The sequence below is a fragment of the Lacerta agilis genome, chromosome 9, assembly GCF_009819535.1.
Source record: "Lacerta agilis isolate rLacAgi1 chromosome 9, rLacAgi1.pri, whole genome shotgun sequence".
NCBI lineage: Eukaryota > Metazoa > Chordata > Lepidosauria > Squamata > Lacertidae > Lacerta > Lacerta agilis.
This window is the reverse complement of record NC_046320.1, coordinates 20317531-20341911: the sequence shown is the minus strand read 5'-3', so window position 1 is coordinate 20341911 and position 24381 is coordinate 20317531. Positions and strand designations below refer to the sequence as shown.

General features: G+C 42.2%; 1 protein-coding gene across 2 annotated transcripts in view; it reads right to left on the bottom strand.

Moving 5' to 3' along the window:
* Positions 1-573: 573 nt before the first annotated feature.
* Positions 574-24381, bottom strand: part of SGCZ (sarcoglycan zeta) — a 543025-nt gene continuing 519217 nt past the window's right edge. For both annotated transcript variants that reach the window (XM_033160661.1, XM_033160662.1), the window contains 3 exons: positions 18343-18415; positions 7148-7271; positions 574-1546 (listed from right to left, as the gene is read on the bottom strand). In XM_033160661.1, coding sequence (XP_033016552.1) covers positions 1349-1546; positions 7148-7271; positions 18343-18415 — 395 coding nt within the window. In that variant the 3' untranslated portion in view covers positions 574-1348. The remainder of the gene's footprint in view (positions 1547-7147; positions 7272-18342; positions 18416-24381) is intronic.

Below are 24381 nucleotides of genomic sequence, written 5' to 3'. Positions count from 1 at the left end.
GTTTCCTTATCATCTGGAGGTGCGTATGGCTGCCAGGGTGACCAAGGGCCAAACATTTCCCCCCCAACGAACTTTCTTAATTTATTTCAGAATCCTAGTCATTATATTTTGAAATTGCACAAGAAGATCTGATAAATAGCTGCTAACAAGAGAAAATGCCACTGCACCTTTTCACTGTGATAGTAATTCCAATGCCCTAAATTCAGAGGGCTCCGTTTAGCTGCAACTATTATGCTCCAAACCTGCCACTGTTTTGGGGTTGTATAGTGCTTTCCTCCAGTTCATTTCAATGGATGAAGCAGGTCTATGGGCATTTTCATGTGCGCACATGCATTTGCTGTCTCCATTGTAATGGATGAGGAGACCCACACATGTGTGAACTCAATATATACCTGTGGGGCTCCAGTTCAAGGCATGGCTCTTTTTTCCATTATAAATTTCTATAACTTTAGAAAAAATATCTATTTGGTCATCCATTTATCCATCACATCATCATGGGAATTTCTTCAGGGGTATATTCTCCCCCCACCTGGACCATTCATTGACCCCAAAATGTTTAAATAAATTGCTTTGTATAATCACTAGGTAATCACTGAAGTGCTGAACAAAACTAAAACTGGGTCTTGTTTTCAACATGAATAGGTTATATTGCTAAGTGTGTCCAAAGAATTTTTCCTACAAAACCCCCAGATGTAGGAGATAAACAGTAACAATGGATTGGCAATCAGGGAGGGATTCTGTCTCTTGCTGCTTAAAATGTGAATTGAAGTTTAATTGTTTAGCAAAGCAAGCATCACACAATGCTCCAAAAGTTTTAAAAATCAGGGATAAAATTTTACATCCAAAAGTGATGGGCATATGAAAATTGTGCTTTCAGACAGTAGGATTATTTATTATACCAATTCATCTCACCTTTTGATTCTGGGAAAATTTGTATAGCATATCTATTATCTATCTATATATATTTATGTATTATATATATATATATATATATTTATATATATGTGCAGATTCTCATTTACAGTTCCTGCAAAAATCTAAAACAATGTGCTTCACTTCATATATAGCAAAGGCACCTGTGTTATTCTCCCTTTTGGACAAAAGGTGATACTAAGATCCAGGTTTCCTGATGGAGACAACCGTTTTTGTTCCCCCTTCTTTCTTCCAGTCATCTATGTCCACGAGCCAGACAAAAAGGCCACATTGTATTCCTGCTTACACTGGAAGAGGATGCTCTGTGGGCTGTTTTGGAGCTTCATGACGGAACGAAGGAAACCGGGCAGAACTGTGAAGCAGAGGGACAGTAACAAAAAGGCTATTCTGGTGTGAGGAGGGATCGGGAGTCTTTTCAGCTCCACAAGCAGATGTTGCTACTGGACTGACACGTGGAGCCTGCTCCTGCCGGGGAAAGGTAAAGTTTACCATTGGGACAAACGCAGAGCTCATAGATAGTCTGTCGAGCTGCTGATGAGCTTGGCGGGGAGGAAGAGGAAAAAGTACCCACTGGTAGATTTCCTAGTCGGATTGAGTCCGCATTTAAAAATATCTAGGAGGAAAAGAGAAGGAAAAAGAATGTGAAGCTCTTTCCATGGTGTATATATCAGGCATGTCCAACTTGGTCGATCACGATCTACCGGTCAATCTAGGTCGATTGTGTGATCCGGATTGATTGCCACCCCCCCCCCATCTCAACAACTTTGGTTCTTCCCTAAAAAGCTCAACAACTGCTATTTTTTTATAGTGTGTATAGATCTCAGTCTCTTGGGAGCTGGACATGCCTGGTGTATATTATAGATGCCTCCCTATCGTGTGACTCATGCCATTTTGCCTGCAAAAGCAACCGCACTCACCTACGGATATCAGGCATAGAGGGTATGATAAATACATGGACCCTGGTTGAACATTCTCTGTCCGCTAGCACAGGAGTCGTTTAAATGTTGTGCAACAAAGGAAACCCAGTGCAATAGTTGCACAAACCAAAGCTTGTTGCACAATAGCTGACTTGTGTTGTGGAGGGAGACAAAGGAAAGAGAGCACCTTCTTTCCTCTTGTGCCACCATTGCTACTCCTATGACTGCCACCTGACAGGGAAGGAAAAGGAGAGAGTTTGGGAGGTAGGATATGGCATTTGGAGACAGTGAAGCTTTGAAAATCAAACCAATGTCTTTTTTTCTTTTTGGAGAAAGCTGTATCAATTCCATGGTAATTGTTGGAAGCTGCCCAGAGTGGCTCGGGAAACCCAGCCAGATGGGCAGGGTATAATAATAATAAGTATTATTAGTATTAATTTGAGGACAGCATTGGGGAACTCACCTATTTCTAGTAAATTGGATGCAGTTTGCTATGGAGTATGGCAGGAATTCACTTCCTTTTATAACTTACTGTAACCTCTAGGGTTACCAAAGATATATGCAAAAAGCTCATGTCGAATTGGCATATGGAGCTCCCATTGGCCAGCCAAGCATCCTGAAATGGCTGGCTGCTCACTGGCAGAAACTCCAATGGAGGGCTGTAGACTGACAGCCCTCAGAACCAACAGAATGGGTTTTACTGTTACAACTGCTGTTAGCTTTTGGCTGATGCCTTTTATGATCTTCAGAATGGCAGCAATGGTGTAAAAAGCATGACGGCTGAATTTTAAAAGCTCTTGAGCTTAAAGGCTCAGCCTTGTATCAATATTTAAGTATTCCCTGCATTACAGCAGCTGCCGAGGGGCACATTAGTGTGACTCAAGCTCAAGCCTATGGAAACCAGTGGGACTCCATGGCTACTTATAAACTACTTCTTGGAGCAATTCAAACCATCGTTATTTTCATGCCATGTGTGGTTTGGACCAATGGTTAAATACGGATATAAAACTGAAAGCTGGGATATAGCATGTAAGTCATCAAAGTTTTCAAAGCACCTTGAAAACATATACCGTCTTTTACACTCCATAAGACGCACCTTTTCCCTCCTAAAAAGGAAGGGAAAATCCCTGTGCATCTTATGGAGCGAAGGCTTCGCTCCCACTGCCTCCCCCCATCCCCCGCCGCATTCGGCGGGAGGTGGGGGGAGGCAGCGGTGATGTTGCTGGATCATGCCAGCACCTCCGTTCACTGAAAGAAGCTTCTTTCGGCGAGCGGAGCTGCTAGCACGATCCAGCAACATCTCCGCTACCTCCCCCCACCTCGAGGCGGGGGATGGGGGGAAGCAGCGGGAAGTGAAGTGGATGTTGCTGGATTGTGCCAGCAACATCCCCTTCACTTCCCGCTGCCTCCCCCATCCCCCATGTTCGTCGGGAGGTGGGGGGAGGCAGCTGCGATGCCTGCTTTTGGGATAGGGGGGCGGCAGGGAGGTTGGTGGAGGATTTCCTCCACCACCCCATGCGCTGCCTGCCGATCCCAAAAGCAGATTCATCCCCTCTTGCTTTAAAGGGACATGGGGAAGAGGGGAGAAACGGAGCGTTCTCCCCTCATCCCTATGTCCCTTTAAAGCAAGAGGGGATGAGCCGCTGTGAAGGGAGAAGGGGCTCCCCCTCCAGCGCTCCCCTCCCTGTTTTTTAGAGGAGGAAAACCAGGAAAAAACCAGATTTCCAAAGAATAGCAAGGAGTGACAAGAGGGCCTTCTTCAATGAGCAATGCAAAGAAATAGAGGAAAACAATAGAATGGGAAAAACCAGAGCTCTGTTCAAGAAAATTGGAGATATAAAAGGAACATTTCGTGCACAGATTACCATAACAAAGGACAAAAGTGGTAATAACCTAACAGAAGCAAAAGACATCAAGAAGAGGTGGCAAGAGGAATTATACCAGAAAGATATGGATGTCTCGTACACCCCACGCAGTGTGGTTGCTGACCTTGAGCCAGACATCCTGGATAGTGAAGTCAAATGGGCCCTAGAAAGCATTGCTAATAACAAGGCCAGTAGAAGTGATGACATTCCAGCTGAACTATTTAAAATTTTAAAAGATGATGCTGTTAAGGTGTTACACTCAATATGCCAGCAAGTTTGGAAAACTCAGCAGTGGCCAGAGGATTGGAGAAGATCAGTCTACATCCCAATCCCAAAGAAGGGCAGTGCCAAAGAATGCTCCAACTACCACACAATTGCGCTCATTTCACACGCTAGCAAGGTTATGCTTAAAATTCTACAAGGCAGGCTTAAGCAATATGTGGACCGAGAACTCCCAGAAGTGCAAGCTGGATTTCGAAGGGGCAGAGGAACCAGAGACCAAATTGCAAACATGTGCTGGATTATGGAGAAAGCTAGAGAGTTCCAGAAAAACATCTACTTCTGCTTCATTGACTACGCAAAAGCATTTGACTGTGTCGACCACAGCAAACTATGGCAAGTTCTTAAAGAAGTGGGAGTGCCGGATCACCTCATCTGTCTCCTGAGAAATCTCTATGTGGGACAAGAAGCTACAGTTAGAGCTGGATATGGAACAACTGATTGGTTCAAATTGGGAAAGGAGTACGACAAGGCTGTATATTGTCTCCCTGCTTATTTAACTTATAAGCAGAATTCATCATGCGAAAGGCTGGCGGATGAATCCCAAGCCGGAATTAAGATTGCTGGAAGAAATATCAACAACCTCAGATATGCAGATGACACAACTTTGATGGCAGAAAGTGAGGAGGAATTAAAGAACCTCTTAATGAGGGTGAAAGAGGAGAGCGCAAAAGCTCAACATAAAACAACAACACTAAATGGCCACTGGTCCCATCACCTCCTGGCAAATAGAAGGGAAAGAAATGGAGACAGTGAGCGATTTTACTTTCTTGTGTTCCATGATCACTGCAGATGGTGACAGCAGTCACGAAATTAAAAGACGCCTGTTTCTTGGGAGAAAAGCGATTACAAACCTAGACAGCATCTTAAAAAGCAGAGATACCACCTTGCCGACAAAGGTCTCTATAGTTAAAGCTATGGTTTTCCCAGTAGTGATGTATGGAAGTGAGAGCTGGAACATGAAGGCTGATCGCCGAAGAATTGATGCTTTTGAATTATGGTGTTGGAGGAGACCTATCCTTAAGGAAATCAGCCCTGAGTGCTCACTAGAAGGACAGATCCTAAAGCTGAGGCTCCAATACTTTGGCCACCTCATGAGAAGAGATGACTCCCTGGAAAAGACCCTGATGTTGGGAAAGATGGAGGGCACAAGGAGAAGGGGAAGACAGAGGATGAGATGGTTGGACAGTGTTCTCGAAGCTACCAACATGAATCTGACCAAACTGCGGGAGGCAGTGGAAGACAGGAGTGCCTGGCATGCTCTGGTCCATGGAGTCACAAAGAGTCAGACATGACTAAATGACTAAACAACAACAACAACAACAAGTGGAAGGAGGGGGCAAGCTATGCATTTTTCATCACTAATGTAGCAATTATATTGTACGTTAGTTTGCATCAAAATAATGAAGTTTGAAAAGAGCAGTGAAAGTGAAAAGGAATTGTATAATTCACAGCACACTGAAATACTTAGAATTTGCTGTTCATTTAATATCCCCTAGTCATCAGTGCCACATAGGAAAGGAAGAATGATGTTTATGCAATTTTCAGTCATTTATTATGACAGCTGTGCACGACTTGTGACCTGCAAAGCTGAATGTGGCCCATCAGACATTTACTGCCTGTATTCTGCTAGGTTCTGCCTCCTTTGCAGACAACAAAATTGCCTCCCCTTGAAAAGTCATAAGCATGGTATGTGACATGCGGGAATAGCTCTGAGACATGCCACATAAGACAGAAGTGGCAGAAGAAGCAACATGAAGTGGTAGGGCTGGGTTATGAATGCCATGCCCAGCATGGAATTCCTGAGGTGAGTTTGATAACAACAACAACAACAAATTATTATTTATGCCCCGCCCATCTGGCTGGGTTTCCCCAGCCACTCTGGGCAGCTTCCAACAGAATATTAAAATGCAATAGTTGTCTTTTCTTATGATTGTAAAATGTTGTTTTCTATGATGAATTTTCTCCTGTTTCCTTTGTTTTGTTTAATTTTTCTTTTCTATATATCCTCACTTGTCTTTTTTTCTTTTTGATTCAAAGTATGTATAACTGCGTGTTTTTAAACTAATAAAGAATATTTTAAAAAATAAAATAAAATGCAATAGTCTATTAAACATTAAAAGCTTCCCTAAACAAGGCTGACTTCAGATGTCTTCTAAAAGTTGTTTTTCTCTTTGACATCTGGTGGGAGAGCATTCCACAGGGTGGGTGCCACTACCAAGAAGGCCCTCTGCCTGGTTCCCTGTAACTTGGCTTCTTGTAGCGAGGGAACCGCCAGAAGGCCCTCAGTGCTGGACCCCAGTGTCCGGGCAGAACAATGGGGGTGGAGACATTCCTTCAGCTATACTGGACTGTTGAGGGCTTTAAAGGTCAGCAGCAACACTTTCAATTGTGCTCAGAAACATGCTGATGACTCCAGTGCTGCTCACATCCACTCTTAAATCACCCTTATACCATTTTAACAGCCACAGCTTCACCTAAAGAATTCTGGGGTCTGTAGTTTGTTAAGGACGCTGAAAGGTCTTAGGACATCATAGAGTTACTTGGACCCTGCCCATCTCAATGGGTTGCCTCAGCCACGACTGTCAATGTGGTAGCAGAGTGTTTTAAATGTATGGTGTGGATATGATCACTATCGATGCATACTGTACACATTGGGAATGGAGGTACGGATCTCATGTAATGTGTCATTGAGCTGTGTATATTCCCTTTATAATCACATCTCTTTCCTGACTTAATAATTTAATGCATTTCTGGACCACCTCTCAACCATAATGGCCCACAAGGTGGTTTGCAATTTAAAAAAAAACAAATGAAAATGAAAGCAATTCAATTCTGAAAAGGAAATCCAGTAACAAAACCATGACTGTTTAACTTTGGGTATCTTCTGATGGTAAAAGGAAGGGGTGTCAGCCACCAGCACAGTCTCTTCCAGAGTCAAATAGGAAAGCTTGCTTGTAATACCTGAAGCTTTTCTCTGCTTTTGAGCCACATTAGCCATAAATTGTATTGACAATCTTTAGCTGCACTGTTAAATGCTACGATTCCCGATGTAATCTCTTCAAGTATGTGGTAGGGATGATCTGGCTAACATAGCACCATTTGAGTTGTGTTTCCCACATGTATGTTTTGCCTCATGGTTATCAGACTTACCTCCCCTTCTGTGGACTGCAAGTGTAGTTCTTTTCTACAGGTGGCTTTTAAGTCCCCTGCAGCTGCACTCACTTGTATTCCCTTGGGAGCTTCCATGATCAAAGATCTAGTTGGCGATTCGAGCCTGAAAAAAGGAGAGGGGGGGGGAAGGAGTCTTAAATGATTATGCTTTGCACATATCACCCAACAGCATAGGTAAAATATTTCCCCTAAGACAATGTACAAAATAAAACTTCCACTGACTCCCCTGCTTTTTGGAAAAATTCATTTTCAAGATGAAAAATGTCAGTTCTTACAATATTCATATTCCTTTAGATCTCAGTTCAGAGCTGTTTTTGGAACACATGGCATTTACTTCCGGAACCACATATGTCTATATGCACATAAATACACGTACATGCATACACATCTTAGTGCATGTTTGTGTTATAGATAACAAATTATTACGTTGAAAAGAGGTTATTGTCTCATGTAAGAGCCTGGTTTTATGACCACCATGTGGTGGATTGCTTTCTGCTTGTGCCAAGGAAGCGAGAAGTGATAGCACACGACAAATCTACACTCAAATATTTTCACTGCATCTTTGCAAAGTTAATTCTACCACCCTACCCAGAAGTGCTAATGATTTCTGCCTGCAGCCTATCATATGATTGTTTCACTGTCACCATGACTGGTGGCTATCATGCTAGGGGGATCTTAAATATGTGATTCTGCAAAAGAAGGCCAATGAAAATCATAAACAACCAATATGTACAGCCTGAAGTCTGACAATATGGCTTTAGCTTCCTACAGCCCGTGGTGGCCTGTCTATCAAGACTTTGTGTGGATTCACAACTTTCATTATTTGCATGATCATTACAACTCTTCCACCATGACTGGAAGCTCAGAATTTATAGTTTGTTTATTTATTACTCTTTATTTTTTCTGAGGAGTTCAGAGAGGCTTACGTATGGCTCTGAAATGGTCTTCCATCCAGTTAGTTTTCAAAGCTAGACTTGCTCACCTTCTGCAGGGGATCATGTGATGCATGTGGTTTTGTTAACCGACAGCAGGACTCACCTGCAGATGTCAAGCTGAGAATTTGTAACTACTTTGATGATTTGGCTGCTCTTTATGAACTTTCCCCTTAGCTTAAGAACATGAGCATTAGGGAAAGGAAAAACAAAAACAAAAACCCAGCCCTGCTGGATTAAGCCAAAAGCCTATCTAGTTCAGCATGCTGTTTTCACAGTGCCCAACTGTGGGAAGGCTACAAGCAGGCTTGGTTGAATCTATGTTGTGAGGTGCATATCAAAAGCCCTCTCACCTTATGAATTTGACACATAAGAAGCTTCTCATATGCTCATCTCACATGAAAATATTTATATCTATATCTATCCATAAGCAAATTTCAAGTAACTGGACTACATGTTTCTCCAAGGCCTTTGCACTCCGATAAAACCTATGGCCATTCCCCCCAACCCTTCCAAATTCAACAATATGAACGTCTTAAATTCATTTTTATGCATAATCAGCACAGCCAGAAAAATAACAATCCTTTTTCAGTGCTGAAACTCAGCAACATTCAGTGTATTGCCCCCACAACAAACTTTACTGCCTCGTTGCATACTACTAGGTATGCAACTACTGTCCCGGTGGGATTCCCCTCCCCCGGCCCAGGTTTTATTTTATTAATTTTGTTTTAGATATTTCTATGCTGCCCTTCAGTAAGAATTCCCAGGGTGGTTTATAGAAGAAGAAAGTACCATCTCCCAGTTGTTAGAGTACCAGGGAACATAACAAATAAATAAAACAAATGGTGGACAGTAAGAGAATGCAAGAACTACAACAGCAGCGAGACCTTAAAAGCCAGATAAAAACAAATAGCATGACTTAAATTGTGTCTAAAAGGCTTAGGAAAATGGAAATGTTTTTTTTCTTTTCGGAAACCAAAAGAACAGCAAAGTATGCATCAGTTAGGCCACTCTGCTGAGAGCATTCTAAAATTTTGAGTCGGGCAAGAATTTCACTGCTCATACTTTGTTTTGAAACAACCATTACGAGTCCCCAAAACTGGTTTCCAGGTCTTGATATGGAAAAACTAATAATCTCAAGCCAAAAGCGAAGTACTTTCAAATCCATTGGTTTCACATGTAACCCTTCTCATTAAAATCAGTGGAACTACAGAAATATTTGCTATATGCTTTCTAAAAGTGGAGCATTTTCCATGGAACTTGCTACAGCATTCTCTTTTAGTTATCCTTGTCTCTAAAGAAAAGGGCATGGTTTAAATTCCAGGAAAGTTCTCTTTTGAACAGTCTGAGAACCTGCTTTCCTTTCAGAGAATAAATTCCTTGTCACAACGATACTTTCTTCACTGCTACCAATGCAGTGTTTTATTCCCAGCCCCCCCCCCCCAGACAACAGGAAGGTATGGAACTATATGATAAAATGGGCTGCAATTTCTACATGCTGCTCTACTGCACAGTAGAGTGTGGTTTGATTTAAAAAATAAAATAAATACTACTTGCTGTGGAGGCAAAATAGCTTCTCTGTAAAAAGATTTCATTTCAGACACCACCACTAAGTTAAAAGCATAGTTAAAAATAATGGGCACCGTCTACCCAAAGTTAAGGACATTTAAGATCCTTTGGTTGCAGACAAAGAGGCGTTAAAAGGTGCTTAACCTCACCCCTGAAATCACCGGGACTGGAAAGCACTTAAATTTGATGGGGACATGCCTGGAATATATATACCACAATCCTAAACTTGCTATAAGAGACTAAGGTTTCTTATCGCCTATTGTGTCAACACAATAAACCAGTGTAAATGTTTACCGCTAGGAGCTTTCATTGGTTGTGGATCAGGAGAAAGAGTTGCAGCTGCACCTTCAAAGAAACCTCTCTGAGTTTTGCTAATCATATTCCATTTGCCTTCCCAGGCCTACTTGAGAGTTGTGTGTGTGTGCGTGCGTGCATGCACAGAAGCACAAGTCAAACCACCCTAAGATCAAGGAAAATGTCACCAACAACCAGTGCTAAATTTCTAGAAAAAGAGGTGCAGAACTCACCATGAACATCTCCCTTGTTCTCTTATAATGGCAATGGTGCCCACCTGAGAGCCGGAACTCAGGTCTGGTGAGTTCCGGCTGAAAAAAAGCCCAGCTGTTGAGGAAAACTAAAATGGTACTTGGAACTGAGTGAGTTCAACTCAAGCCAGGACTCTCAAGAGGCAGAAGACAATTGATCTAAGATTACTCAGCGTTCACAAGCAAGTAAAGAAGGCTTGGCCATAATTATTAAGAAAGAGAATGGATGTACTATCAGTTTGTTTGTTTGTTTTTGCTCTTGTAGCCTTAAAACTGGATTAAAAGGAGATAGATCACTTGCATGGTGTGATAAGGGTTTGGAAATTTAGGAAGTGGAGTTTTGCTTTGCTGGATAATCTTGCTTTACCTGAACTAATCTTCCTACAAGGCAACTATACCCAGATTATATGTTTCAGTATGGTGGGCTTCAAAGAGTCTGCTAGCTTGCATGCAGGTGAGTTAGGGAATTTGCCCAGTTCTGAGGTTTCAGGTGGTGGGATCAGCAACTCTCCACAACTCACAAGCCAGCAAAGGAGTCAGTGGGTTATGGTATGATTCCTTAACAAAGAGGGGGAGGTTGCTGTACCTCTGGAAGTATAAAGAGATGGAGGTGGCGGTGAATACTTTCATATCTCTGGGCCAAAATGTGCCAAAACATCATACATGGGAAAAGGAGTCTCAGCGGCAACTACATAGGATTTAGATTGGCCCTGGTTTGGGTTCATTATTGCAAAAAAGAAGGTAGCATTAAAACCGAACACTCAAAGGGAAGAAGAAGAAGAAGAGTTTGGATTTGATACCCCACTTTATCACTACCCAAAGGAGTCTCAAAGCGGCTAACATTCTCCTTTCCCTTCCTTCCCCACAACAAACACTCTGTGAGGTGAGTGGGGCTGAGAGACTTCAAAGAAGTGTGACTAGCCCAAAGTCACCCAGCAGCTGCATGTGGAGGAGCGGAGACGCGAACCCGGTCCACCAGATTATGAGTCTACCACTCTTAACCACTACACCACACTGGGAAAGACCAGGGCAAGATTAAGTCATTCATTTTTGAGCTTCGGGCATCTAATGAGTGGGGGAAGGTGCTTCACTTTCCCTCATTTGTTGCATTTCTCCTGCAACACAATGCCACAACTGGTCCCCTCCAATCAATGAAACTGGGTTTCTTGGATATGGATTTATCAGATGCAGCTAGTGGAAAAGCAGCTATGGTCAAGGCATGCAGGGGCGAATTAATGGGGAGGAAAAGGGTAAAGCAAACATCCCTCAACTTCTGGTTCTCCCCTCCAAATTGCACTGCCTCTCCTATGCATCTCTTCAACTGTTTGGCTCTTAAACCAGGAAAGATAATTACAGCCCCAGCTCCAATTCAGAAATACTGCAGTATTGAATGTATGATTTAACTTCATATTATTTCATGCAGAGCATGTCAGTTACCTTATTATCAATCCTAAAGCTCTCATTAAGTCCTAGACATCTCCTAGCTAGACTCTAATTGAACGGAACATTCCATTATTTTTGGCATAGCTAGTTTTCCTTATTCTACTAGGAATCATAGAAAATAATTGACTACTTTGATGTTAACAAGTCTAGAAAGATAGGTGAAGTGTGTGTGCATTAAGCAATAGTGTCTGGAGTTACAATATAGTTTGTTGCCAAGGTGGGAGTGAAATCTAAAGATAAAATGACATCTCAAGAACCTTTGAAAATGTCGTTGTTATGTATTGTAAGTTAAGGAGAGGTTTTGTAGTGATAACACTGGGGTGGAGAGAGATCAGAGAAGAAAGGAAGCAGAATTAAATGAAGGGCGGTTTTAAAACTGTAGAAACTACCAGAAAACTTGTGACACATAGAACAGATGTGTTATATATGAATAGAAGTGGAATCAATTGTTTGAGGAGGAACCAGGGGAGGAGAGGAAGAAGACCATGGTGACCTGTAACAAATCCTTCATGCACAGAGAGCCTACATTGGAGGTGTTTCAACAAGATGCTCTCCAGGGAACAATGCAACCCAGAACAGGGATACTGCCACATCATTCTCCATCATCTATGGATGTTGGTGTTCTGACTGACCTCTTGTTGTTTCAAAAGTGGAATGGATGTATTGGGAATTATCCACTGTGCTGATTTTTTATTTCAGAATTTTGAGCATAGCACTGGGTGTGTGCACTTTGCTACAGCCTCCAGTTATTACATGTTTTTCCTCTCTTCTGCATCAGTGCATGATCCCCCTGTTACTCTGCACATGGGGTACATGAGTGGGTGACAGGGGTGAGATAGGGATGCAGGGACCAGCAACATCTGCATGCCATGGGTATGAGAGAAGGCGTCACTGAATGGAGGTCGAATAGATAGGAGATCCAGGAGGTGTTTTGTTTTTTGTTTTAAAAAACCTTATTGTAAACCTTATTGGCCTGGGGAAAGTATGGGGTTTTTTGCCTACACGATACTGTGCTGATCCTAGATTGGCCTGATTGGTGTCAGTTTAAATAGATGGTTGTAAATGACAGTGTAGTATGGGGATGGATTTAACAGCAAACAGAGGTTAGGGGAACAGCAGCTTACTACTTTTGGACCCTCAGAGCTATAGGGGGAGAAATGATCCCTTCCAAGGTTTGTTTGGATGACACACCTAAAGCTGTGATCACTGGTGGAGGAACAGGAGTGAGGAGGGAGTGGACCGCCCCCGGCACCACGATTCTGGTAGGGTGCCATTGCACACCCCCCCGACACGTGCCACGCCCTCCCCACACCTCACACCCCCAGAACGCATGTCACACCCTTGCCTGCTCTCCTCCCCCAGTAGCAGAGCATGCAGCTTTGCCACTGGCTGTGATCTTGAAGGACTTCTCTCAACACTGGACTGGACAGGTGAGGTCTGCAGGGTTGGAAACAAATGATGCAGTACCTCTGGCCCAGAGTCAGGAACAAGTTGTCCAGATAATTTGGCATTTTGAGGAGAGGGGGATGTGGGCAGACATATCCTGCACTCGCCTAATCTCACACTGTTCAATTTTCCACAGATCTATTGATTAATAAATGAAGCAAACTTTTAAAACATACGAAATAACAAAGTAAACTGCATTCCTTTTTAATGAAGGATATTGCATTCAAAAATTATACAAGGGCAGATAATTCCTCATTGCAATTCTCATGTGTGGGTCCAGGGTTTTCCTGTGCCTATCATATTTCAAGATAGTAAAGGAGTGTTTGTGACCAAAGTCCTATCTACATATAATCTCGATCTACCAGGTCACATTTCTTATGGACAATGACTTAAAGGTTTGCACATGTCTATGCCTCTCTAATGGGGACATTAGCTGTAGGACCCAGATGCCTTATTCTCTAGCAACCATGAGAGTTTGGTTGACTTGCTTCTTGCTGTAATTCAGCATGACCACTATGAATGGCCGGAGGACAGGGATTTCAGTTATCATTTCCACAGGAGTTAGGTGACTCCAGGGGCCACCAAAGCTCTGCAAAGTTTATAATTATGGCCTGCCTCTATGGAACCTCGGGGATGTGAATACAGCCTTACAGGTCTCATGCCTCTTCCAGGATCAACCCTCCTTCCCAGCCCCATGCTCCACTGGCTCTGAGTTGCACCCCCCTTGCCCTTGAGTGTTTTCACCTGGTTACAGCGTGTCATGGTCACAATGCAGTGAAATCAAAATTAGTTGGTCCACTTACTTTTGCCTCTGGCCTCACCTACTTAGCATATGGTGCTCAGGCTGAAAAAGGTTCCCTGCCCCTGCTCTATGGTTTTAGCTGATCTTAGGCCACCTGGCCTAAGATTTCACTTTCTTGGGTTCCATGATCACTGCAGATGGTGACAGCAGTCACGAAATTAGAAGACGCCTGCTTCTTGGGAGAAAAGCAATGACAAACCTAGACAGCATCTTAAAAAGCAGAGATATCACCTTACCGACAAAGGTCCATATAGTTAAAGCTATGGTTTTCCCAGTAGTAATGTACGGAAGTGAGAGCTGGACCATCAAGAAGGCTGATCGCCGAAGAATTGATGCTTTTGAATTATGGTGCTGGAGGAGACTCTTGAGAGTCCCATGGACTGCAAGAAGATCAAACCTATCCATCCTTAAAGAAATCAGCCCTGAGTGCTCACTAGAAGGACAGATCCTGAAGTTGAGGCTCCAGTACTTTGGCCACCTCATGAGAAGAGAAGACTCCTTAGAAAAGACCCTGATGTTGGAAAGATGGAGGGCACAAGGAGAAGGGGGCGACAGAGGATGAGATGGTTGGACACTGTTCTCGAAGCTACTAACATGAGTTTGGCCAAACTGTGAGAGGCAGTGAAGGACAGGGGTGCCTGGCGTGCTCTGGTCCATGGGGTCACAAAGAGTCGGACACGACTGAATGACTGAACAACAACAACAGGCCACCTGGCCACTACCTGGCCACTTACCTTCCTGTCTGACACAGGCAAACATTTCCTGTTTGACAGACACTTCCTTCAGTTTGACAGACACTTCCTCCCTGACAGAGACTTCCTGTTTGGTGCTGCTGTTGCTGAATATGTTGCCATTTGGAAGCTCCCTTATTCACATTAACATACAAAAGCACAAATGCACAAAGATCTACCCTATATAATTTGTTGATGGCTGCTTTGTGAGCTTCCTCCTGCCCTGAAAGTAGATCACATTAACATGTGCCTTCATAGCTTCAAATCAAATCTTTTTAAAGTTCTGTATCTGTTTAAGGGCAGTGGGGAGAAATCACGTTTGGCCTCTTTGTGGCTCAAGCTTTTAATGAAAGGATGTCCTGCTATGTTAGTGCTTTTCTCTTACTCCCTCTGTCTTTTTCGAGAAATGCTCCTGCTGATGCCATGCAGTTGCAGCTTTGTAGAAAACACAAAAACTATTGTGCAGGATTTGTGGGTCTTCAATACAGATCAGAATTAAAAGGGGATCCTACTCTCCTTGACGGCTCCTTGTTGCTTGATCAATTTTCCATCTCATTATGCCCAGTGTTGGCTTTCAGGATTAGTTTACAGTCAATCTTACTGTAGCCTTGATGATGAAGGGGGAAGGAAGCTATTAAATTTGATTTTTGAGTTCTCCCCAGAGGTGCAGGACAACAACAAACCAATTTGCCCCCCTTATTAAGAAGTTGATTGAGGACATAGATTTCTGCAGATAACCACGGTGGTCTTTTATTGTGTATGGAAGCTGTTTGTTTCTTAATGACTACCTGGACAAACTGCATTGCTGCCATGTTTAAAATAAATATTTTGGGGTTTATACTCTCCTTAGTTTAGCTGGGCTCTTTCTGACAAAACATGGCAACTGGAGTCTGACAAATAAATTGCCGGTATTCAGTTATACAGATGCAATTCATTTTACTGTTTGTAAAATATGATCCTTTTATCCTGCTTGTTCCTGCTAATGAGTCTCAGGTTCAGCTAGGCTTTCTTGAGCCAGGGATCATGTAACAGGGTTTATAAACTCTCAAAAATGGCTACAGGCAGCAAAATCTTGCTAGCAAAAGATTGACTTGGGTAGATTTTATCTTGTCTGAGCTGAATGGTTGACTAGCAAGGGAATTTAAAGATGATTTAGAAGTAACAAAATGTAAACATCCCAAACTATGGGGGAATGTTCAGAATATGACAAGCATGGTCATAAATGTTTAGGATATTATTTTTATTTTTCAGATTAGACTTGGTCATTGATACTGCTGTCATTTATCGAGGCAGCTGAATTAATTTCCTAAATGTGAAAAATGCTTAAGAATAAGAATAAAGTTATTTATGTGGATAATAAAAATAACATACCTGTTTAAACAAAGTTTTACACATGGAAGTTGCAATCCAAACCTACTTATCTAGGAGTAAACACCAGTGAACTCCATGGGACACATACAAGACTATACTGTTAACCTCTCAAAAATTTAAATATTATATTATTAAATGGACTAGATATAACATTATGCAAGTAAAATAAGACAATCAGAATTGTTTGTTTAAAAAATATATTTCAAGATAACCTCATGATGGAGAGGATCAAAAGTGAGATGCAAAAAGGGATTCAAAATAAATAGGGCTCAACTGAAATAGATCCAAAAAGATTTCTTTTTTTCTTTCAAGCTCCTCCTGAACTGTTGGAGAATTTCAGTCCTCCCCTATTTGGTGAAACAGCCTACCCCATTTTGCCATTCATGAATTCTGGATGCAACTTACAATAATAAAAATATTACTTTTTTTAAAAAAAATAAAATCAAAAACAGCCTTAGCTTATGATGACCAGACACTGGCACAGGATCTGCCTACAGTGATGTGCCTTGGAGTCTCAAATTTCAGCGGCACCCTGTGCAATGCCAAAATTCCACACCCCCTGCCTCTGACCTTCCATTCTACTACATAGTTGAGGTGCCTCCTGCAGGGCCCCTGAGACTCTGTGCTCAGTGCAACCAAACTGGTCAAGCTCCTCTAAAGCCGCCTCTGCTGTCTGTCCTCCTCTGAGAAAGTGGAGTAGATTTGGGTGCCATCAGTAGGCTGGTGATGGCTGATTCCATACTTCCAGATGACCTCATGTAGTGGCTTCATACAGATGTTGACTAGAGGGCTAAGAATGACCCCTGTGGAATCCCACAGCTGAACTGCCATGGAGTCGAGCAATAGTCCCTCAGTGCTACCCTTTGAAATTTAACTTCTGGTAGAGCAGGCCGACCGTGACATTGTGTCCTTTACTCCAACCAGCAGAGTTGGTCTAATAAGATTTCACGGTTCATGGTATTGAGGAGTGACAAAATATCTGCCTTCCTCCTGTTACCACAACTAGTCTGGTACTGCTTGTTTTGGGTGCCTCTCCCCTTATATCCTTCATAGGGTTTCCTCACACACACAACTCTTGACTGGAAACAGGAAGTGGTGCTCCATCAGAGTCAGGAGATGTTGCTTCCTCAACCTCGGCCCTCCAGATGTTTTGAGGCTACAGTTCCCATCATTCCTGACCACTGGTCCTGCTAGCTTGGGACCATGGGAGTTGTAGGCCAAAAACATATGCCAGGCCAAGGTTGAGGAAGCATGCTTTAGGGCAACGTGTTCAACAAGGGATCTCATCTGATTTGTGCCCAAGTTAAAATGCTCATTTTACAATGGTTCCAGATGGACGACTGCATTCCCTTGTCGAAGTGCTTGAGTCCATCTCTTGAGTCTAATGTGCATGAAACACCCAAATCTGCTTTGGAAACAGAAGGGGACATCAACCTTACCACAACCTCTGTGACATGTGCAGAGATGGAAATGATCCAAAAAAACAGAAGAAGAAAGAACCTTATACTGAAACACAACTGTTTGTTTTAGGCTTACATTTAATCTCTTTGCCTTTTCAGAAAAATATTGATCAGGGCTCAGCAGCACAGCCACATCTAAACATATCTAAGGCTTCAACAGGGAAGTCGTTTTCATTAAAATAAATAAATAAATCTTAGTTTGACTTACAGACTCCCTGGAAGTTTTAGGATTCGATCTTTTTTTATTAAAAAAAAATTCCCTGATATTTGGGAAAGAGACAAAAACCACAAGACTGACTGGCCAGTAAATGCAGTATTGTTTCACTGACATCAGGAGTTAGTGGGGTTGGGTTTTTTGTTTTTTTGGATTGCAGCCTTTGAATAACCTTGGAAGGATAGATTCATAGGAAAGTGAAGGACAAATATGGCTCAAGAGAGAGCGAAAATGAGCAAAAGGCAAACATAGTTTTCAAGGGCAAACCACAGCATGTCAACCCTTCACTGACATTTGTGGCTTGCACATCCTGAAAGAGCTCATAATAAGAACAAAAACTCAGTTTTCAGAGGGACAGGAGTGCTCTACAAACCCCATTTAACAATGAATGAATCCTGACCCATCACAGCTTCAGACAACTTTGATACAAGGCACAAATACATGTCAAAGGGAAAATTCTTTTGTGAAAAGGTCTACGATTAATTTTGATTCTTCATTTGTAGGCAAATTACTTGAAAGTTTTGTTTATGGGTGAGGAGTACACAAATGTTATAGTCATATTAATGAACAATATAACTTACTTTAACAGCGTTTTAAAGCATAGCTGGTCTATTGATAAGTTGCCAAATAAAACTGAAACCAATGCTTTCGAAACACCTACTTGAGGTCTTGGGAAGGATCTGCTCTGATATGGGGAGTCTCCACAGAGTGCTCAAATACAGCCCCTTCTGTGCCTAAAATAAATACATAAATAGGATACAGGATGGTTATATTCTATGTGAAGATCACAGTTTAAATGTATTACATTCCCCAAACAAAAGCATTTCATTGAACTGATTGGTTTAATGTTTCAGCACGTTACTGTTGGTGAAGTTTCTTCAAATTAGACTGGCTCAAGAAGAGTGCTTCCAGTGCTATTTTTTTTCCCCTAGAAAAAGAGGTGCCAGAATTCATCATGAACACCTTCCTCATTCTCCCACCTGGGAGGTGCCAGAACTGAGTTTTGGTGAGCTGTGGCTGAAAAATTAAAGCCCTGCTGGACTCTTATCGTCATCCCTGACCATTGGTTAAGCTGGCTGAGTATGCTAGGGTGGTGCAACAATATCTTGGGGCCCATAGTTGAGGAGCACTATTTCATGTTTTAAAGAAAATGTGATATATGAAAAAGATTTGATTGGTGGCACTGGAAGCAAAGCTCCTGATCTTCAGGCTGGGGGGGGCGGTGCTGCTGCCTTATTCATATCAACAGTGGCAGAAGCTCCATGCTTAAAGGAGTGCACTTATGCATCTGCCTTGTCCAGAAAAGGAAATGGACCAGCACTTGTGTAAAGAGGAGTGCTTCTTCTGTCCAGCAGAGCTTCCATACAAAAATGCCAAATTTCCACTAATGACCGATTTTTGTTTCCCCTCTCCAGATGCATATGAGATCTTAGACAGCCTCCTCTCGTCTAGATCTCCAGTATCTTATGCAATGCTTCAGGATATAATGAACTATACAAGATGATATTATATATTTTTTATATAAATTATTTTATTCTATATGGCCAAAGTGCTTCCCTCCAGAGGCTATTGGATTCCAGCTCCCATCTCTTCATCTTAAGGCAGCATTCAGATTTGTGTCTGGTTTCGTGATTATTTTTATTCTTTTATTCTCTGTACAGTTTTATTTTTTATTTTGGTACATGGCTTAGAAATGCTAACCATTAAGCGGTATACACATGCCTTAAATAAATAATAATTAGTCAAAAACTGGTCAACATTTGAAAACAAAGCTTTTTATTTTTTTGACAAAACAAGATCACAAGTCATAGAAGGGGAGTGACAACAGCTATTTATTAGTTCAAACTCTCAGCTTTCAATATTGGGCAGCAATGTGTTAACTTGAGGACCAGTGATATACTCTCTGAAACAGCATCATCATGGACATGGAGGGATCACCCATAAGGAAATTAGAGATTACAGCAGACCGAGCGTGGAAAATCTTCTAGGAGGTATCATTTAAATAAGGCAAGAAACCCACAAGATACATGGCCGTTTTATAAATGGCAAGATTCTCAGAAATATTTCTCTGACACAGAGCTCAGCATACATCATATCCATCCTAATTCAGCACAAGCCACAGCTAGTCATGCATTCGCAAATTGCACTCCCCTGAAACTATGGAAACTGAAAATTTAGTAGTCTCAGAGACTGGCTGGTGTAAACTACTTATTTCTGCTCGATTTACCAGTTACTGATATTCGGCCTTTGGAAAATGACAATGAATATGGTTTCACTAATACCACTGGAAGCATATATTACAAATTACAGAGCTGAAAGTTTGGCAATAGATCATGTTACCCCTGCATCCACAAAATGAGCACAATGAATGGGTACTTGTTATATGAACAGCAAAACAAGGGTTTTCCTCCGTGCATTGTCTTGCTCTCAAAAAGAAAATGGCAGCACATTCAGCACAACACCAAATAAAGGATAAATTGTGCCATTTTACTGGGAGTACTCTAGATGCAAAACTGCCACCACCCTTTAATTCAATCATACACCTAGAGTCACAATAAAATGAAACCAAACTCAATGTTGCATGTACTGTTCATTTCAACAATGGGACTAAACAGCAAGGGGTTGTTTTGGTATATTGTTGGTGTCGCTGACCGAAGTTGCCATGGCTTCAAAAGCCTTGGTGCTTCTACAGCTGGGTAAGCAAATGAGAGGGGGATGTTATTCCTGTAGGTACTCGGACCCTGACTTCTCAAATCACAGATGTAAGGAACCTCAGTTGTTCCTGTCTTTGTCAACAGGTGCCCATTGTTGTGGTGATGTAGAATTTACAGGTGGATCCAGGATATCAGTTAAATGCTACTGGTAAAAGATTTGCGAGTCATTGTGTTAGAATGAGAAACAAGGTGCAACATTTAACAGCTGTATCGTAAAATGGAATCTATGAACTCGGTGGGCATTTGGCGTGAAGTGTTACTTGGCAACGTTGGAATATGTGCAGCCAACACCAGTTCTTGGACCAGTATAGGGTTTGAATTAATAATATACAGTGGAACCTCGGTTTTCGAGCGTCTCAAAAGCCAAACACCGAAAACTTAAAACGGAATTGCTTCCATTTTCGAACGCATCTTGAAAGTCGAGTGGCTTCCACTGCATGTTTTTCTTTTTTCTCAATTGATTTTGCCGACCAACCATTGCTCCTTGATTTTTGAACATTTCGGAAGTCGAACGGTCTTCCGGAACACATTATGTTAAAAAACCGAGGTTCCACTGCACTTAAATTATAACAGATTGAAACTAGAGGCTTGACACTGCCATTTAGATTATGTGAATGTGTGTACACAAACAATTATACCAATCCCAGCATAAGTCTCCTTAGCAACTCTTTCCTAGGTCATAAAAATCTAAGAAGAGTCATACTGGATGAGAACAAAATTTATCTAGTCCATCTTTTGCAGCCAACTGGGCACCTTTTGGAAGCCTACAAGTAGGGCATGAGGGCAATAACCTCTTTGCTGTTGCTCCCCAACAAATTCCCAGTACAGGACACAGCTATCACAAGTAATAACAGTAACCATTTACAGCATTCTTCTCCATGAAATCGATATAGGCAAGTGACTATCACATCTTGTAGCAATGAATTCCACAAGTTAACTCCCTCCTTGCTCCACCTCTCCTCCTTCTAATCTGCCCCAGCTTCACTTCCATTGTCACTTGCTTTCTCCTAAATCCCCTGCCCAATTCATCCATTCACTCATTCATTTGAATCACTTGCCTCTACCCACAGTCTCCTTCTCCCCCCTTACTTTAATTTCTTGTCTCCTTTCTGCCTGCCTATGGACACATTAGGTTTTCTGGCTTCACATTGCCCACCCCTTCTATGATGGTTGAGAAGCTCATTGACATTGGTCTAAGGTATGCCAGTCACAAACAAAAATCAGGTGGTGGGAAAACTATTATTATTATTATTATTATTATTATTATTATTATTATTATTATTATCATTATTAAATTTTTTATACCCCAGCAACTTTGGGTGGCTTACAAAGGTACTTTGAAGCCTTGTAGAGGAGTGAGCAGAAGATAGATCAGGATCTACTGGGAGATTTCCCAGGTGATCTTCAGTAGCTGTTGCGTAGTACACTGCTTTGCATGAATGGCTTGCTACTTGATAACAGGCACCATGTGGAGTGCTTTATGGCTTCCTTCCATGCGTCAACAGAAAATAATAGTACTATAGATGGCTAAAAAGCACAGTGCGTCATTTGTAAAGATGGAATAGATTAAAGCCATAATATGCACTTTTAAGAAAAAATTATTCAGAAGGTTCTATTTTGATCTTGCCATTAGTGTTCCTGATTGTTACCTATATAATGACTTGCTGGCCATTTAGTCTCCAAAGCATCCTACCTGTTCTCTGTACCATGGAGCTGAATAACAGATGTAGAAGGCAAAAACCACCTGTCATTACCGCAAAGCAAAAGGAGAAATGACTTATTGAGAAATGCCCTTCACCATGGTTCAAGTGGGGAATTCTGCAGGCAATAAGAGAGGCAGAGGGACTCGGGCACTTATATACCCTTCTTTAGATCGGCAGAGAGGCAAAGTACGGTTCTTAATTTAGCAGTATGGGGAAACAGGTGTACTGCAAAGCAATTGACAACAATTCCTGGGAATCTGACACAACTGTATCAGTAGGAGGAGTGGGCATGTGGGGATACACATGACAGCCAAGGAGCCATTCACTACAATAGCCTCAGACACACACTGTAGCATTGGGGCAACTGTTTTTCGCTACAGGACATTGCAGTTAACAGTGAAAGTTGAAAGCAGCTAATACCTCAAGAAACATAATTGATCAGTGATAAAATTCTCACTTTGTGCTTTTCAACAGGATTCCTGGGTTAGAGATTTGCTCTGTATATTTAAGACTAAAAGTAGGAGATAAAACAGTGGTAGATTTCCCATGTATGGAGGCAGGGGGTATCCAACTTGCTGTGGAGCCCAGTGTCACAGAGCATGCCGGTCAGTAAATTACACAGTCCTAAGTTGGAGTTAACTCTTTCTTAACAAAAAGATGATCTCTACAGACTTGGCTGAGTGTCAGGCTCCATGAGATCAGTTGCCATGACCAAAGGTCCCTGCCTCCCCACAGCTGTCTAGGTCTCCTCCTCCCCAGGGCTTTCCCCAAGCAATCAGACTGTGTCTGCATGCCCCCTGTCTCCTGGTTCTGGGAGACAGGGGGTGGAGAGGAGCTTGCCTCAGCAAGAGGGGGAGATACCCGTGACTGTTCATGAGCCTGACTCATCTCTGCCTTCTGGCCTCCCTCCCAGTTGCCAACTTCAGCTTCTGATTCTTGACCTTGTTGCCACAGACTCTCCCATCTCGCTAAGCTTTCCAATACAGGGAGGGCTCATATTCAATTCCAAACACACTTACATGAAATTAAGACCTGTTCATTTAATGCAACCAAACCCCTAGTGTCAAACAAAGCATGAGATGTTGAGAAACGGTGTCACACTAACAAAACTGAAACGGCATCAAGTATTTCATGACAAGCTCTGAAGTTCATCCACGCAGGGCAGGAGTAGGGAACCTTTGACCCTCCAGACATTGCTGAACTACAACTCCCATCAGCCTTAGCAAGCATGGCCAATGGCCAGGGCAGGGATGATGGGAGAGTATTAGTTCAGCAACACCTGGAGGGTCAAAGGTTCACCACAGTTGATGTAAAGCATTTGACACACATTACAAAGAATAAAATCTACATGTTCTTAACTATGTGAAGGCTGTGTAATCCAGATGTTGGTGAGCTGCTGCCTATTAGAGAAGCCAATCAGCATGACAGCAGCTATTAGGAAAAGAGAGAAGTTCACTTCGATGGGAAGTAATTCATGCTACAATTGGACCTACCAGGAGGAAGGAAAGTTAGGAAAATTTCAAATAGCTGAAATAGGACACCACATGCACAGGGTTCATGATAGTATGGCTGTGGGCATGCACAGTATGTGTTTGTTTCTCTAGCAGAATAATCACTCTGTACCGATATGCCTCAAAGGTTTTTGAGGCACCTTAAAGACAAATAAATTATATTATGGCATAAGCTTTCGTGGACTAGAGCCCACTAAACAGATGCATGGAGTGTAAGCATCAGTTGTTGGGCATATGCCATAGAAGAAATGTTGCGCTTTAAGGTGCCATAATACACTTTGTTGCTGCAACAGACCAGCACATCTCTCACTCCGGAATCTGTGGCCAAGTTCAAGGAGAAGGATTGCAGCATTTGTTTCCTTTGGTTGAGAGAGCACTGGAGACTTAATGGTGTATTTGGACTATTTGCTTTATTTAACAAATGCACAAGCAGAGAAAAGGTGGAGGCAAACAGGCACTCCTGCAGAAGGCAGACAGATTCCCAGATAAATATTTATGTGGACCTACAAAACTGTACTCCCCACTCCAGCTAATTCCACCTAGAAACACTCAGATCTCTCTGTTCTATCATTGCCCATTCAAAGCTGCTAGCTACTATTTTACATATGCATCCTGCAGAGGACAGGTCTGAGACCCTATACACCCCACTCTCTAGCACTGCAGGAGAGAATTGCCCATTGAAGGGACCATCCCTGGTCATTAAAAAGCATTAACATGCTTCTGTCAGATCCCAGATTTACAGAGATCGAGCCAGCCAAACTCACAGCTGTAT